Source organism: Mustela erminea, chromosome 4 (assembly GCF_009829155.1).
Source record: "Mustela erminea isolate mMusErm1 chromosome 4, mMusErm1.Pri, whole genome shotgun sequence".
Taxonomy (NCBI): domain Eukaryota; kingdom Metazoa; phylum Chordata; class Mammalia; order Carnivora; family Mustelidae; genus Mustela; species Mustela erminea.
This window is the reverse complement of record NC_045617.1, coordinates 48,887,533-48,904,564: the sequence shown is the minus strand read 5'-3', so window position 1 is coordinate 48,904,564 and position 17,032 is coordinate 48,887,533. Positions and strand designations below refer to the sequence as shown.

General features: G+C 36.6%; 1 protein-coding gene across 1 annotated transcript in view; it reads left to right on the top strand.

Moving 5' to 3' along the window:
* The window catches only part of BCKDHB (branched chain keto acid dehydrogenase E1 subunit beta), a 216,324-nt gene that overhangs the window by 139,425 nt on the left and 59,867 nt on the right, over nt 1-17,032 (top strand). The window contains exon 9 of the mRNA XM_032339191.1: nt 13,948-14,034. Coding sequence (XP_032195082.1) covers nt 13,948-14,034 — 87 coding nt within the window. The remainder of the gene's footprint in view (nt 1-13,947; nt 14,035-17,032) is intronic.

Genomic DNA, 17,032 nt, shown 5'->3' with positions numbered 1-17,032 from the left:
AGAAAATTATATTTTTGGGAGGAGAAAAAAGTTTTAATCTATGAAGGACTAATAAGAATTGGCAAGCTGACTTTCAGTCTTTCACTGGCGCGGAGGCACACTGGCGTTGACGCGGTTAGGCGATGGAGGACACTGTTACCGAGCACGTCGTAGGGAGGCATTTCAGAGCTGTGGACTACTTTTTTCCCCTGCACATTTAAAATTTCAAACGCTGTCATTGTCCACTTATGATGGCATTTTGGAGAGTATAGCAGGACTACTGAAAACATAGAGTTACACGTTACCTTGGATAGCTTATTGTTTTTCTGGGTTTTAGAAGCACATGGTGAAGAAATGGCCCAAGTGTCTTTCTTTTGAAACACTTGTCTGCTCTGCTAAATGTTACGTTGAACGAAATGGATGTTTATCCTGGTAAACATCCGCAGAATGTTTGGTAAGGCCAGAATGGAAGGCTGCCTAATTCAGTGTATAATTTTGTGGGTAAAGATAACATGGCAGAAAGTGCATCTTGACATGTGAAAAAAAAAAAAAAAGTGTTATTCTGCCAGAAAGATGTTTCTGTAAAGTATAGGCTGTAGCTCTTAGGCGGAATCCGGCTGGAGGCATATTTTGCTTGGCTTTCACAGTATTTAAAAAAGAAAAAAAAAAAAGATCTGACCACCTAAGTTGGAGACTGTTCTCTGCTTGTCCACACTCCCCACCACTTATTATTGCCTCAGTTATGCACATTACTCTCCAGGGTCCTTGAGACATTTGTTTTGTGTGTCTTGCCAAAAGAAAGCCAGTGGTTGGCCGTCTCCGATTAATACTGTGCCTTGAAGTTGCCATCAGACTGGGCGGAAGGGCCTCCTTTCCTTCCCCTGGCTCCTTGTTCCTCCTGGCCTCAGTCCAGTTTGGGTAATAGCTGGTCCCAGGTGGACTTTGGGAAAGGGAAAATGGATAGAGAGGAGGAGGAAGCCCTGTCTGTGCTTCTCTAGCAAAGGTGCTCAGATATCCAAGAAAGTGGAGGGAAGCTAGGGAGAGACTCCTCACCGCCATGCGTGGCCAGGGAAAGAAAAGACCCCTCTTGTTACTCACCTTGCTCCTTTGCGCTTGCTTCTTGCCCCTATTTTGGACACTTGCATGGGGTCCAAGGAATCTGTTTTCATTCATGCAGCATATAATTTTGAAGTCTGCAAACAGTGGAGTGCTGTACCAGACTGATGGAGGGCAGGCAGTAGGAGGGAGATACCCAGATCTGTTACCACTGGGAATTTAAAATTTATTCTTGTGGTGTTAGTTCCCATGTGAGAATTTCAGATGTCATCTGTATCCTTCACCCAGCCATCCAATCTCCTTAGAATTTTGATTTCTGTCTCTTAGAGACTAGACCTTGTATTCTCGTGACAATGCACAGTAGTTGCTTAACACTTTCTTCTGGCTCTGGAGTAGATCGTTTTCAGAGGCATGCTTTTCTTTGAATGATCATGATACCGTCTAGAATTTTTTTTCTCAATTAGGATGAATGGTTCACTCTGTGTTTTGCTTCCTTTACTCATTTTTGAACAGGGTGATATCATTTTGTCCAGACTCATTTGCCCGTAGCCAGAGTGTGGGGATCACTTTTTTTTTTTTTTTGAGATGTTTTGCATGCTTTCTTTCTTTCTTTTTTTAATTTAAATTCAATTAGCCAGAATAAAGTACGTCGTTAGTTTTTGATGTTATGTTCAGTGATTCATCAGTTGCGTATAACACCCAGTGTCCTTCAGATCATGTGCCCTTTGATTCTGCTCTGTCTGTTTTCTCTAATTTCTAAGTCAGAGGGTAGGCCATCAGCTCCCAGCCTGAACCCGCAGGACAGGAGCTGTGCTTCCAGGTCAAAGCTTCTCCTACACTTTAGTTTTTCTCTACCTGCTTTTCTGCCCCTCTGAATGTTGGGTCATAAACTCGGGGGCTGGAAGAAGTTAGGCAGATGAAGCAAAATCATTATATCCTTGGTTTTAGACAGTATGCAGTGTATGGTAACCGGAAGGCACTGAAATGCAGTATTTCTCAAGTGCTTAGCCCTTTTAAACAGAGTTTACCCTTGAGCCAAATACGGTATTAATCTTTTTTTTTTTTTTTTAAAGAGTTTATTTATTTATTTATTTGACACAGAGAGAGAGAGAGAGACAGTGAGAGAGGGAACACAAGCAGGGGCAATGGGAGAGGGAGAAGCAGGCTTCCCTCTGAGCAGGGAGCCCGACACTGCTTTATCCCAGGACTCCAGGATCATGTCCTGAGCTGCAGGCAATCACCTAACCACTGAGCCTCCCAGGTGCCCTGGTATTGGGTATTGGAGTCTTTAGTGTGAAACCATGTTTCTAAAAGAATGTTTCTTAAACTTTCGAGTTTTTTTAAAACCTAGTACATGCACACGATTATTTTAAAACAGTCCAGTATTTTACAACTTTGGATTCTTTTCGGAGAATACTTTTTTTAAAACTAAGATTGGTTATTGTAGGAATCTGAACATTAGAATCTTTTGATAGATTCCCAGAGTGTTTCTCAGAAGATTTATGGTGCTTTACATTGCACACGTAACCTTGCAAGTATTCAAATTTAAGTTATTTTGTGACTTTAATGGATGAGGTGCTATTTCATTCTTATTTTTAACTTATTTTTTAAAATTATTAGAGCAATGGAACATTTTCCTTGGTTAGAATGATATTTTCTCTTATAATAACGGTATTCATAAAGGATAGAGTAAAATGACCCACTTACAATAAAGTCAGTCAACAAGCACAAAATCATCTTGGACCACTCCTCCACAAAATGACTTTGTCATTCATAAGCTATTATAGGCATATGTCACTTTTTGTGGTCTAATGGCCACGGTTTTCTTATTCTATTTTATTAGTCCTTGTCAATAAAAAAGTTGCAGAGCAGAGAATTGTAAATCAAAGAGGAATGGACTGTTGATATTTTTGTGGTTTATAAGGAAAGAAAATTTTCACAGTGCTATCCCTGAAAAAAAAAGAAAAGAGGTTTAAATCTAGATATAAATTGATTTTTCAATATTGAGTGATACTTCTGGACAACTATTATACTGCATATAACTTCTCACTAATTCTGTTAGCAAAGGATTTTGATACTATAATTCTTACCTTGAGATATGTGTACCTCACTCACCTTCTCTGTCAAATCTGTGAGTGTTTTCTAGACAAATACTGCTATTTCTGCCAAAAGTATTGTTTTTCCGACTCCACCTGTCATATAAATAGCTCCTCCTCATCTTGGTTTTAATGAAAGTACGAAATTTATGTATTTTACTACTCTCTATGCCAACTTAGTTATATGTACTAAAAAAATATATGTATAACTTTTCCTGAAATATCCCTGGAGTTTTACTATACCACTCTTTTGAGTCATAAAAAAGACCTGAAAGATTTTAAGCCTTGCCCATGTGTTATGAACTACACATGATTTTTGTTTCGTAATGGACTAAAAACCCATTTGCTTCAACAGAATTGGACCAGGTTTTAGAAAATAAAAGCATTTATCCATGGTGATGCAGAATTCTAGCAGTGTTTATACTTTTGATCATTCCTTAGAGAAGTATTACCTTGGTAGACAACCAGCTGGCTTCAGGGAAAATTGTACCCTTGATACATGCTTAAAACAGCAGTATAAAACATAACTGGCTGACAGTGCTGGTTTTGGTTAGGGTCACTTTCTTATTATTCATGGTATGCTCGGAGCACGGGGGATGATATCAGTTTCTACCCTGTAGAACTCTTATGATGGCCAGACATAGTATTTCCCTCTGTTGTCAACACTTAAGAAAAATTTGCCAAGTAGAGGCTTATGAATAGAAAAGAAGTGAATATTAGTAATTGTGGCTTAAGAAGAGAGAAATTCACTTTTTCAGTGTTATTTTAGAAAAGATCTTAAGAGTCGAAATTTAAAATTCTAAATATAATTTGTTTTTAACAAATGGAACATGACTTTTAATTCCAGGATTTTTTAATTTCTTTCTTTCTTAAGCATGCTTTGTCCTAGGATATTGTGGCAACCCATATTACAGTCCTTTGGGACCTGGGTTAACTCATCTTTGTTTCCCTAGAACTGGCATATGTGAGTGGCTCAATAAGTTGTTTTGATATGAACCAGTGACCTTTGGACTTTATACAACGTTAAAAATTAATTGGGAAGTTGCATATAATAAATAAGATGATGATGATTTTTCTGGTTGGTACCAATGTTCCAAACTTTCTTAGCTGGCATTATTTTATTTCCTAATTACTGGCAGAGTAGGGAACAAAGACAGGAGGCTCAGAAATTTCTCTATTATGTAACTAGACCCCATTATTTTCTTGGGCAGTGGACTTCAGTGCTTTTACTGTGTATAAGTTATCTTAGTGATTCTGATTAGCTGATTTACCATTGAAATTTTTTCAGGAGAGGAATGCTGTTTTAGATAATCAGTCTGGGCAAGGAACTGTGTGACATTAGTGATCTTAGGAAACATGTCTTTGTGTTTATTTCAGAACAGGGGAGAGTCAGTAAACCAGATACATGCTTTTCTAAGTAAGAGGGCATGGTGAACAGCTGAGTATGATTATATATTTTCCTACTTGGAATATTACATTATGGAGAGATTTTATTTCCAATCCTCAAAGAGGCTGATTTAGAAATTTGATGTGTAAGCATTTTTTATTATGTTCAATTAGCCAACATATAATACATCAGTAGATGCATAAGCCAACTATTTTATTAACAACAAAAATTAAACAGCCTTATTAAAAAATTGTTAATAATGAGACATCACTAATCATTAGGGAAATACAAATTAAAACCACAGTGAGATATCACCCTATACCCATTAGGATGACTACTGTAAAAAACAAGACCAAAAGCCAAAATAACAAATGTTGTGAGGATGTAGAGAAATTGGAACCCCTGTGCCTTGGTGGTGGGAATGTAACATGGTGCAGATGCCTTGGAAACTGGTATAACAGTTCCTCAAAAAATGTAGTATAGTTTTACCACGTGTTCAGCAATTCCACTTCTGGGTATATACCCTAAAAGAAGTGAAGGCAGCAACTTGAATTGGTATTTCTACACCCATGTTCCTAGCAGCATTTTCTCAATAGCCAAATTGTGGAAGTAATTTACATGTCTGAGAGATGAATAGATATACAAAATGTGGTGTATACAGACAGTGAACTGTTATTCAACCGGGAAGGGGGAGACCTTGACAAATGCTATAATGTGGATGAGGAGATGTTATGCTAAGTAAGGCAGTCATGAAAGGACAAATATTATATGATTCCCCTCCTATGAGGTTCCTCATATGAGAGACAGAAAGTAAATGCTAGTCACTGGGGCCCAGGGGAAGGGAAGAATGGGGAATTCTTGTTTAATGGGCACAGAATTTCAGTTGGGGTTGGTGAAAAACTCCTGCAGTGGATGGTGCTGATGATCGTGCAACAATACGAATGTGCCTAATGCCATAGAGCTTTTCAGTTAAAAATGACTAAAATGGCAAAACAAACAAAACTCTTTGTATGGAGTTTGCTGTCAGCACATAATCACAACCTAGACGTTAAAGACGAGTTTTATGTGAATTATCAACACCTTCCCCCACCACACAATATGTCTGTAACACTGTGGTAACAAAACAGTATTACTTGAGTGAAGGTATACATTAGAATTAATAATAAATGTAGTGGAATGGTACTGCCAGTGGTCTTCACTGTTGGGTCAGGTTCTAGATTTGCCAAGTAGTACATAGGAGCTAATGTACTCCCACTTCTTCTTTACTTTTTTGGGGGCCAATCTTTTTTTTAATTTTTTATCATGTTCAGTTAGCCAACATGTAGTGCATAATTAGTTTTTGGCGTACGGTTCAGCGATTCATTATGTGCATGTAACTAACACCCACTGCTCATCACCACATGTGCCCTCCTTAATACCCATCACCTGGTTAACCCATCACTTCGATTCCCTCCCTTCTGTAATCCTCAGTTTGTTTCCCTGAGTCTAGAGTCTCTCATGGTTTGTCTCCCTTTCTGAGTTCTTCCCATTCAGTTTTCCCTCCCTTCTCCTGTGGTCCTCTGCGCTATTCCAATGTTCCACATATGCGTGAAACCATATGATAATTGTCTTTCTCTGGTTGGCTTATTTTACGTAGCATAATCCCCTCCAGTTCTATCCATGTCAGTGCAAATGGTGGGTATTCATCCTTTCTGATGGCTGAGTAATATTCCATTGTATATGTGAGCCACATTTTTTTCTTTTTAAGATTCTATTTATTTATTTGACAGAGATAACAAATAGGCAGAGAGACAGGCAAAGAGAGAGAAGGGGGAAGCAGGCTCCCCGCTGAGCAGAGAACCTGATGTGTGGCTCCATCCCAGGACCCTGGGATCATGACCTGAGCCAAAGGCAGAGGCTTTAACCCACTGAGCCACCTAGGCGCCCCAGAACCACATCTTCTTTATCCATCCATCTGTTGAAGGACATCTTGGCTTCCTCCACAGTTTGGCTCTTGTGGACATTGCTGCTATGAATATAACCATGTTTATAGTAAAATTTTAGTTGTGGTGCTTCTGAATGCTTCTGCTGTTGTAGATTCCAAAGAAAAAGACTACTAGAACTCAGGATGGTTCTAAGGATGGAAAATGTAGACTGTACAACATCCTGACTGTATTTCCAAAAGTACAGCAATACAGCTTGACTTTGTGATAGTTCTTGTTAACAGTTTTCTAAAACTCTACAACATGAAAGTCAATAATATTCATATCCGAATGACATGTTAAGACTTCTTTTCATGAACAGAAATGGCTAAGAGTTGGAGGGGAAGTGGGGTATGAGTTTATGGAAATATTCTAAATCCTGCTGAGAAATGATAGGGCTGTGATAGAAAGAACATAGGAAAACAGCTGGAAAATGGCTGCTTCAATCATTGAAAAATTGTTTTGGCACAAAAACATGATACCTATGGCCTGATGTTTGAGCTAATGGAGGAAATGAAAAAAACTTTTAAGACACATTTATTTACGTATTTACTCATAGCTTAACTGTATAATAAACTACCACATATCCAGTACAATATCTTTATCGTCATGGTGACATGACCTTTTCTCACTAGAAAAAGAAAATTTATATTCAGTACCAGGAAAAGGAAATGTTCTGTTTGTGTTTTTGGTACAATCATGTATTTAAAAGAGATGTACATAAAAACAGAAACATGTTTTGTATTTCTCCTTATTCTAAAACCAGTCGGGACTAGGAAAAATAAGTGGAAAGAGTCGGCTCAAGGGAGTCCTTTAGTAGAATCAGACCAGGGTTTAAATCTTAGTTTTTTAGGACTTCCCTTTCAATGCATTTTATAGCTCTATTCAGTCTCTTCTAAGGGCTTTAGGGCATCAGAAAATTGGAGGCTTGTTAATGATTCATTTAAATCACTGTGTCTGTATACTTCCTTTTTTTTTTTTAAATCAACATTAAGAACATTTACTGAGCCCACATCCACAAGCATATATTAGGTATTGTGGTTAGGTAGAGAATACTTGACACTTTCTAAATTTTGTGCTTTTGAATGGGTTAGAGGCTGCTGGGAGAGATAGTACAGATACCCCTGCCTGGGTCTCCAAGAAAAAAAAAGAATACCCCCCAGAACAAAAAACAAAAAGATGCTCAAGTATTTTTTTCAAACTGTTCTGTTTTACTAATATATATGCTGGTCCCAAGATAATAAAACAAGCATAATTGGCTCAATTTATTTTATTTATTTTTTTATTTTTCAAAGATTTTTTAAAAAATTTTTTGACAGACAGATCACAAGTAGGCAGAGAGGAAGGCAGAGAGAGAGAGGAGGAAGCAGGCTCCCCGCTGAGCAGAGAGCCCAATGCGGGGCTCGATCCCAGGACCCTGGGATCATGACCTGAGCTGAAGGCAGAGGCTTTAACCCACTGAGCCACCCAGGCACCCCATAATTGGCTCAATTTAATGCTTACTTGTTATATGCTGTGTTTGGCAATAGACATAAATAAATATAGTCCTCGTGTTCAAATTTGTGATTTTGAGTGCGATTGGAAAGGCTAATGACAGATGTACACAGAGCTGTCCTACAAGGCAAATTTCTAGTGTTCCTAAGAGAGGTAGCAGTTGACTGTTGCCTTGACCCTAGTACTTGATCCTTGTCCTTGTACCCTGGTTTTATGTTTCATAGAATACCCTTGCATTATTGGCTTCTTCAGATTCTGTTAGGAAGTGGTTCCTAGAATGTATATGATGTGACATGAAGAAGGGGACCAGGGAGAAGGCATTGTATGAGATGGGTCTTGAGGGAGGAATAGAATGCCTGCCGACCTGGGCAAGGAAGTCAGAGGCGGGAAAGCATGGATCACATTCACAGAGTAGCGATTGGCCTGACATGACCCGAGCCTGGAGGGACTCTAAGGAAACAAGCCAGAAAGGTAAGATTGATTGACAGAAACATGTTTCCTGACACAGTTTAACGTAATTTCAGAGAGATGTCTACTTCTAATTTTTGTAAAAGTAGTTTGTCGTAGACTCTTCAGTGTTTGAGATGTGATTTATACAAAGAGTTCAGGCAGGAATGAACTAGTGAGGATGTCTGAAAATTTCCCGGACATTTCAGGTCTTTGTTAGTATGATTTGCTCATTCTTTTCCTGTTGATTTTACTCTGTTCTCTATGCTCTGCTTGCTCCTTTACCTACTTTTTTCCACATGGGTGATAAAGCTCCTAGGATTTAGTTTTTCTCCATTCATTCCACTTTCCTACAATAGCAAAATATTTGTAACCCCATCACTCATATTCTTGCCAAAGTGGACTTTTCCAAACTTTCTTGGAGTTCACGACTGTTCTTTCTCTTTCAGCGTTGGTATTTCTCCAGTGGTGTACCGGTCCATGGTCTGTGCATGAAGATCAGGCTGATTAATAATAGTTGCTGGGCATATTAGAATATATTCGCTAGCCTGTGATTAATTGTGAAGTTTTTCTGGCTAACTTTTCAAATGCATTTGGCTACTAAACAAGAAAACATTTCAAAAACTGTAATGCATTTGCAGTGATATTTGAAGCCTAATTTAAATCATGTTCTGAATGATTTTAGAGTCTAAATATTGATTGATATGTTCTTGATTAATGAAACACAGGTGTATGATTCTACTATGACTTTTGCTAACATCTATTTCTAAATATTTTGTTTCAAAGGGAGGTGGTAAAGGCTGGTTTGGGTCTTTCTTTTGCTTTTCATTAGGTATATATTCAGATAGAAAATGTTGAAAAGGGCTGTAAATTGCCTATCCCAGGTGTTACTTTCCTGCTGTATCTTATCAGCAGTCAGAATCGGCTGCTGAACATCGTGTTGGTCAGGTTGAAGTGCTCTGTGGGAGAAAGTCTCGCCACGGAGTTTGAGGAAGAAATAAAAAATATATTTATTTTTTGCTTTTTGAATGTCAGCATTACATATTCAGGCATATGCAAGCCTAATGGTCTGCTTGTCTGTATCATTTTCTCCTGGAATGACAGCTTAACAGTTTTCCTGGTTGGATTGTGTTAAAATCTTTAAAGGCTACATTCACTAAAACATATGTCCAATGTTTGGGCAGCCAAAATCTGTGTAGTCATTTTAACGGCGTGTAACTTTGCAATTTGCTCTTACCACGGGTATCTTATTGTCAAATCTACATTAAAATATCCTCGGTTTGGAGTCTATTATTTCATGTTTAAATTGTTGCAGGATGTGCTGAAGTATACTTTTGCCCTATCTCAAAATGGAGCTTGCTCAGAAAGCAATAAATAGCTTCAGTGGGACATAGTTAATATAATGAAATTATTTTATAATAGGCTTTTATCTAATTAACTTTTCTTGAGTGTCTACCATTTTCTGAGCATTGTACTAGATACTCTGCATAGCTAATGCAAAGTGATAGCCACTTGTGATGATGTCTGGATAGAAGACGGACAATGGGAAAAAGTCTCGGAGTGGCCAGACAGGGCACAAGGTGTTGTCAGTGTCCCATTGGAACAAGGGCGTCTTGATGAGTGCTGTTGGCCAAGTTGCCGGTGTGTTCCTTATTGAAACTTTGATAGGGGAGGGGACGGCTAACTGAAATAGGGCGAAAGTGAGAAAGTGAGACTCCACAAGAGAAATCCAGGGCCGACCAGTGCTAACTGACTTAGCAGCCACAGTCTGTTTCACTCCTAGCCTTCCAGAATTGCTTTTAAAGTTTTCTTGACAAATCTTCTGGAGCCCTGGTAGGAAACAAAGCCCTTTTGTTTCGCGGTAGGGGATACAGAGAACAGTTATTCACGGTCCTTGTCTTTAATTGGCTTAGCTGTCCCTGGTGCCATTTGTTTGCCTCTAGCTCGCTGGTGCTCCATCTGCCCGAGGCCAGGATCCTGGAGCAGGTCTTAGTGGCAAAAAGTTGAAGAAGCAGATACTGGAAAATCCAGCCTTATGTGATCTTTCCTGGCTCTGATAGGTTCAGCTTTTTATATTGAAAAGTTGTTTAAACCCTTAAAAATTTTTTTTTTCCTCAAGTGGTAAAATAGGTTTATCTCGGAAGAAAACTTGAAACAAAGATTTCTTCTAAAGAAAATGAATTTCAAAGTATTATTAGTATTTATATCTTTAGTTATTTTAAAAAGGTTAACGGCCATCCCTGCTAAAAGGCACCGTGTGAACTTTTACTAAATACCTCAAAATTCTAAATTTGGTTAGCAACATAACCAGGCAGTTGTGTATCATTTTGCCTAAATGTGTGAAAATTAAATGCCTGTTGAAGTTGACCAGAAACATGTAATTTAATCAGAGTTTCTAATTGAATCACAAAGAATAGAGTAAAACTGTCTCTAATTTTCTAGATTTGTGATGATCTCATTGTCATATTAACAAAGTGTTAATAATTTCTAAAGGAGTATAGAAAAGAACCAATCTTCAGAAATTCTACTAAGTTAAAATTGTGAATGATAAAAAAGCACATACCAAGTTAAATTTAATTATATCTTACAAAATTATTGAACTGTATTTATAGACTCAATCATTAATGATATGTGCTAATTCTTTGATGATATGAATTAGAAAATATCACTGTCACTTCTTAATTTTAGCATTCTTCAGAATTTTGTTGTAATTTTATTTTACACATTTTAATGCTTTTCAGATATCAGAGTTGACTTTAAGAAACAAAAATGAACTTAGATGCTTTCCAAATTAAATCCAGTAATTAGTCTGAAATGCTTAGCTCCCAGCCTAGCTCATAGCAACTTATGGGACGATCAGTTGATGATGATCATTATTTCTGACTCCTCTCTTCTTGCCACACTGTCTCTGGTTCTTATGTCATAATAATTTCCAGAAACTCGCAGTGTTATTACTTTTTCATCGTATCTACCCTTTAGTTCTTGGTGTTTTAGAAATTTCTGGAATTTCTTCTGTAACTGTCAGCCGAACTCCTGATCCAAGAACACACAGGTATACAATACACGTACAGAGGTGTTGAAGAGCGTCGTGTTCTCTGATGCTAAGAGCTTATTGACCATGTTGTCTAGGATCCAGCCGTTTAAGGGCCAGGAGATGAGCTGGCTGTTATCCTGCCGTGGAGCGCAGTGTACAGAGACTGGCAGAGAAGGCTGACTCCCTGTGTTCTTTGCCTGTTCGCTGCAGGAGCTTGGGACCTTAGGCTTCTCTTGTTCCGGAAGCTATTCCTAAAGTACCATTAAAACAAACAAACAAAAACCGTTTTTGGTTTTTTAAGGAGGTTATGACTACAACACAGTGTGTACTTGTTACTTTCAGCCATAATTCGAGGGCTCTGCTTTTCCTTAATAATGACTTACTGGGAATACTTGCAATAATATAAAAGTACTTCTTACATAGTCTTTTCCCCAACAGCTCCTTCACTGTCTGTCTTTAGGAGAAACAAGTTTTGGTAGTTTGGAATGAATTCCTCCAGACTATTCACACATGTTGGCTCTGGACGTACATCTATGTATATTGGTGTCCCCATGGCTGTGGTGGGTTGGGTTTTTTGTTTTGTTTTGTTTGTTTTTGTTTTTGTAAAAACGAGATTATGTTGTTCTGCAGTTTGCTCATTTTATCAGTTCATTTACCATAGGCATCTTTACTTGTCCTCAGTCTTTTTTGTGGCTGCATAATAATGCAACTGTATTGCTGTTCTTGGTTTATCTAGCCTTTTTCCTGCTGAAGGACACTCAGGAGGTCTCTGAATTTCATCATGTTGCATGAACTCCAAGGGCTGGAAGCTTTTGTCCTGGCTACGTCTGTGCTTCGTTTCCCTACTATATTCTGCAGGCTATAGGAAGCCAGGCTCTCCCCCTTTGTTGCTTATTGGCCTTCAGGGATCATTCTGAAGGTTGTCTTTCGATCTCGGATAGGACTCAGCTCAAATAAAAAATACCAGTTCTGTTGTGTGGAGGTTTAAGGTAACAGTAGCATTTTTATAGAAGTTTCTCATTTCTACCTCCCTGGGATTTAAGATGCATCCTCTAATTGGGATGGATTTTTAGCTACGTCATCCTTGGACACTTACACGTTGGTAGACTTTTGGGTTTCAGAGTGATAAGGAAGGTTTAGTTGTCAAATCTGTTTTTTTTTAACTGGTAGTCCTTTAGGTCAGGACTTCTTTTAGAGAGTCCTTTGAGAATGCGTTTGTTTTTTTTTTTTCCGTGATTGTGGACTATTCTTGTCTCTGTATATTTCTAACCAGGTGCCTTAAAACTTAACTTGTGATTTTTGTAAGTGGCATAATTCATCACAGTCCTAAAATCCAAGTAGCAGTATAGCAAGGTTCGCATTTCACTGGGGGTGGGGATGGTATTCATTAAGGTGTTCATAAAATTTTATGTTCTTAAGTCACTGTATACTCAGTAGATATAATAACTTATTTTTATCATGGCTACTGGCCATATCTTGGAGTTTAACATCTGCTCCTTTTAAGAATTTAAACTCTAGTTGCTTAGAATGAAGGCAGTCTTTTAATTTATATGCGTATATTTGCTTGGAAGATCTTCTATTCACAAAATATTAATGTATAATTTAAGAAAAGTGATATCAAGTTATTAGACATGTAGCAGAGACATTACCCCAGCTCTTTGGTAACATGTTAATTATTCAACATACCTGAAGCAGTAATTTGCTATTGATTTTAATATTTTTTGCCTTCCAACACAGCTGGCATCCTGCTATGATACCATAAGCTATTCTTTTTGATTTATTATTGTACAGAGTATATCACGCTGGGTGAACAAGCACACTGAGCCAGTATGGAGGGTACATCTTTCTGTTTGTGACATTTTCTATGTGAAATGGAGTTGTGGTGGTTAACCAGTTTTTAATGCACACGAACAAAGACGGCTGTAACCCTTGTACTTTTGCAGTGCTTTCCTCCTGCGAGGTTTCCTTGAAGATCTAGAAGCTTGAACTTTTCCTGTGTTACAGCTCTAACATGCTATTCTCATGTGCTCCTTCTCCACAAAACAATATTTCCCAAGGCTGTTTGTTTATATGCAAATACACCCAAAAGTGAACCCCAAAACCACTTTCATTCTTAAGGTAATATGAAGAAAAAATGATTTTGAGATTAAAAATGTGAAATACAGTAATTTAGTTTGTAACACAGAAGTATTTTATAACAGAAGTATTTTATAATGAAGTATTTTGTAATGGAATGTCTTTTAATGACAGAATGATAAATCCCATTTTTCTTTTGTAGTAGGGTTATAAACTATATTGAAAAATTTTGTAACAGTGCAAATATCAAATAACTATGCAGTGAGAGTTACAACTTATTTGACATAAAACTGTATTACTAACTTTTAATTATTTATTAGATTGAAATACTTTGTTTTTATTCCTTAATCAAAACTGCCATCATATACTTGAAAATATGTATTCTCTTCAACATCAGATTTTCCTTTTCTCTTTCAGTCTGTGATCAAAACAGGGCGACTACTAATCAGTCACGAGGCTCCCTTGACAGGCGGCTTTGCATCAGAGATCAGCTCTACGGTTCAGGTAGGGTAACTTTTTGGCACTGGTTTTCACATTTGTGCAGTTGCACTTGTCTATTCCAAGGAAAAAGGTTACTTATCACAATATATAGAAGTGTGCACTTTCTGGAAATGCACGTTTTCCATTCGACTCCACTGTCCTTCAGTTAATGGTCTAATTACATCTTCTAGAAAAGAAATCTTGAAGTAATAAAAGCTGAAAATTCCTTTATAGGAAGAAGAAAGTCTGAAATGAGTTTACAAAACTAATGTTAGTTATATTTGCTAGAAGAACAGGAAATGAAAACTTTTAAATCTGAATGTGCTATTTCTCTTTTGATAAAAGTTAAACTTATTATGCAATATGTTGATCTTAGATTTTTACAGACTTCCCCTTAAAAAAGAAATGCATCTGTCAAAAGTTAACAATATAAATTCAATAAATAATATCAAAATCAGTAAGTGATTTTGTTAGTTTAATTAATAATCAAATTATGTTATGCTTTAGAAATGGTTCACAACTTTCTTTTAAAAAGTATTCAGTAGAAACTGCAGCAAGTTAGGGAAAAAAAAATCCCACATAATGCTTTATGAAGAAATTTTTTTTAAACTTTTGTTTGCATTTATATCACAGATAGGGATAAGATGATTTAAATGAGTTTCATTTTCCTAATTTTTTACATTAAAAATTCAATAACTATTTTAAAGGTAAAGTATGTACATTTTAAATTCAGAATATCTTTGCAGTTTGCAAACATTTTACTTCTCTTTACTGGTGTTAAGATCATTCTTTTGTTAAGAAACATGTTAAGTTGAGAACTCCTTCAAGAGTGAATAGTTTAAAAATTTGATGTAAGATTGTGATATATGAATAATGATAAGTTTTTATAAGTTAAGCTTTTAACCATTAAACAGTGATTTCTACCAATAAATTATCTCTTTAACTGCAGATTGACAACATTGTAAATATTTTTAAATTAGATGAAGCAGATTTAAACATAAAACTAGATCGATATAATCCAAAAGTTATACTGTTATTTTATACATTATTTATATTGTCACTAACAAAATTAAGAAAAGCAAATATTTGAGTTTTACAGATTTTTAAAAAATTTATTATATGAATTAAATTCTGGAGCATACTACTTATTATGTAATATGAGTGTCTGGTATTTATTGTGCATTTTATTCATTGAGCAGCATAATGGATTAACTTTGTTTAAAAAAAACGGGGAGCATCACAAATCACTCTAACACTGAGATGCTATTTCAAGTCAGAGGCAAAACTGGAGAAAGAAACTGGAATTGTCTGACTCCTAGTTAGTATATAATGTACTAAATCATTTAAAATGATAGTGACTTGGTAAGAGAACTTTGATCTGATACTCTTATTCATTCTGCTCACTGAATGCTGTTTTGTTATCTCAAAAATTTAATTTGCATTTTAATGTAAAAAGAAAAGAAGTAAACACAGAATTAGAAATAACTCCTCTTGTGAAGTATTCTTTCTCTCAGTGTGCTTATGCTGGATCTCCATAAATTATTAGTAAGTTGCGGTAGAGTGTAACGTATTTTTCAGACTGGAAGAGAATTAGAAAGATCATCTAATTTAGTGTCTGTTGGTCTTGAATAGTACTTGGACTTGGGTTAACAGAAAAATATCAGGCTTCAAGAAGACATTTGTGAATTTCAGTTTGAGGAACAGCCTATTAGAGTTAAACACAGTCATTACAAAAGACTCACACGAACAAGATCATAAGCACTGTGTTAAAATCAGATCCTGAAATTATGTGATAATGATCGGGAGTAAAAGTTGTGAACGAGATTATCCAAAATATAATTATATTTATAGCATAACATGAAGACACCTTGTAACCCTCTCCGACTCCCAAGAATCTGCCCATAGGTGTCTGCAGACGTCAGCCTGGGAAATTGTGACCTAATCTGACCCGATTCCTTTGACACATTAGTGGTGGTTGTCGAGGGTGTGTTTTTGACTCACCCAGTTTAAGAGGACAGTGGAAGATCTGGAACTAGGACAGGAGTCTTGAGGAAATGTTGAGTTTATGCATATGCATTCTTTATTCAAAGTTCCTCTGAGCCCCAAGAGGAAGATAGAAGTTTTAAATTTATTATAAAATGTTCTGTGTTCCATGTTAAAAATCATTTAACCAGCTAACTATAAAATGAATTAAGGCAATGATGTAGAGGGATCTGCATTTGATGTTTTGGGGGATTAGTATTTGGATTTATTAGTATGAGGATGAATTTAAAAATACTCACAGGTGTTTCTGCTTAAGTAGAGAAAATGGATTTTAATAAAATCAACACAGTATCCCCAGATGTTTGATACTTGTGGCTTTCATGTATTGATAAGGGGCGGGGGGAGATACCTTGAGAGAATTTTTTTTTTCTTTTTCAGTAATAACATTTGCACATACTCAGAGTAATCTGAAGAATAAGTTCTGCCTTTCATTAATTATTTCATGCACATGTTCAACTAAACGCAGTGTCCTCTATTGAGCATCTTTTTTATGGAAGGCCTCATTCCCTGTTGTTAGTGAAACCTCTGTTGCATTACCAGCACCTTGGATTGTTTAAACTGAAATTACTTAAGTGTGAGGTGCAGTTGCTTTCACCACTTGGAATGATTCATATTCCTATATTTCTTCTTGTTGTATAAACTATGGTGTAAGGTCTAAAAAAAAGATAAAATGGGATTAAGATATTGAAAGCCAGTTTTCTGGGACACCAGGGAAAAGGTACACAGAGAACTTACCATTGTTTGGAAAACAAGTTTGAAATTATGGATGAGAATGGTCTATAAATTGATTAAAATACTGAATTATTATCAGTGTTGTATCAGTGAATGTAAATTTATGTAAAAATCAACACATACCCAGAAATCTGCTCCAGAAGCACTATTTTGTGGAAGATCTCATGGGCTCATGTTTAATCTTACAAAAAAATAGCTCTTACTGTCATAGTATTTTAAGAGAATGGTGATTCACAATAAAACTACT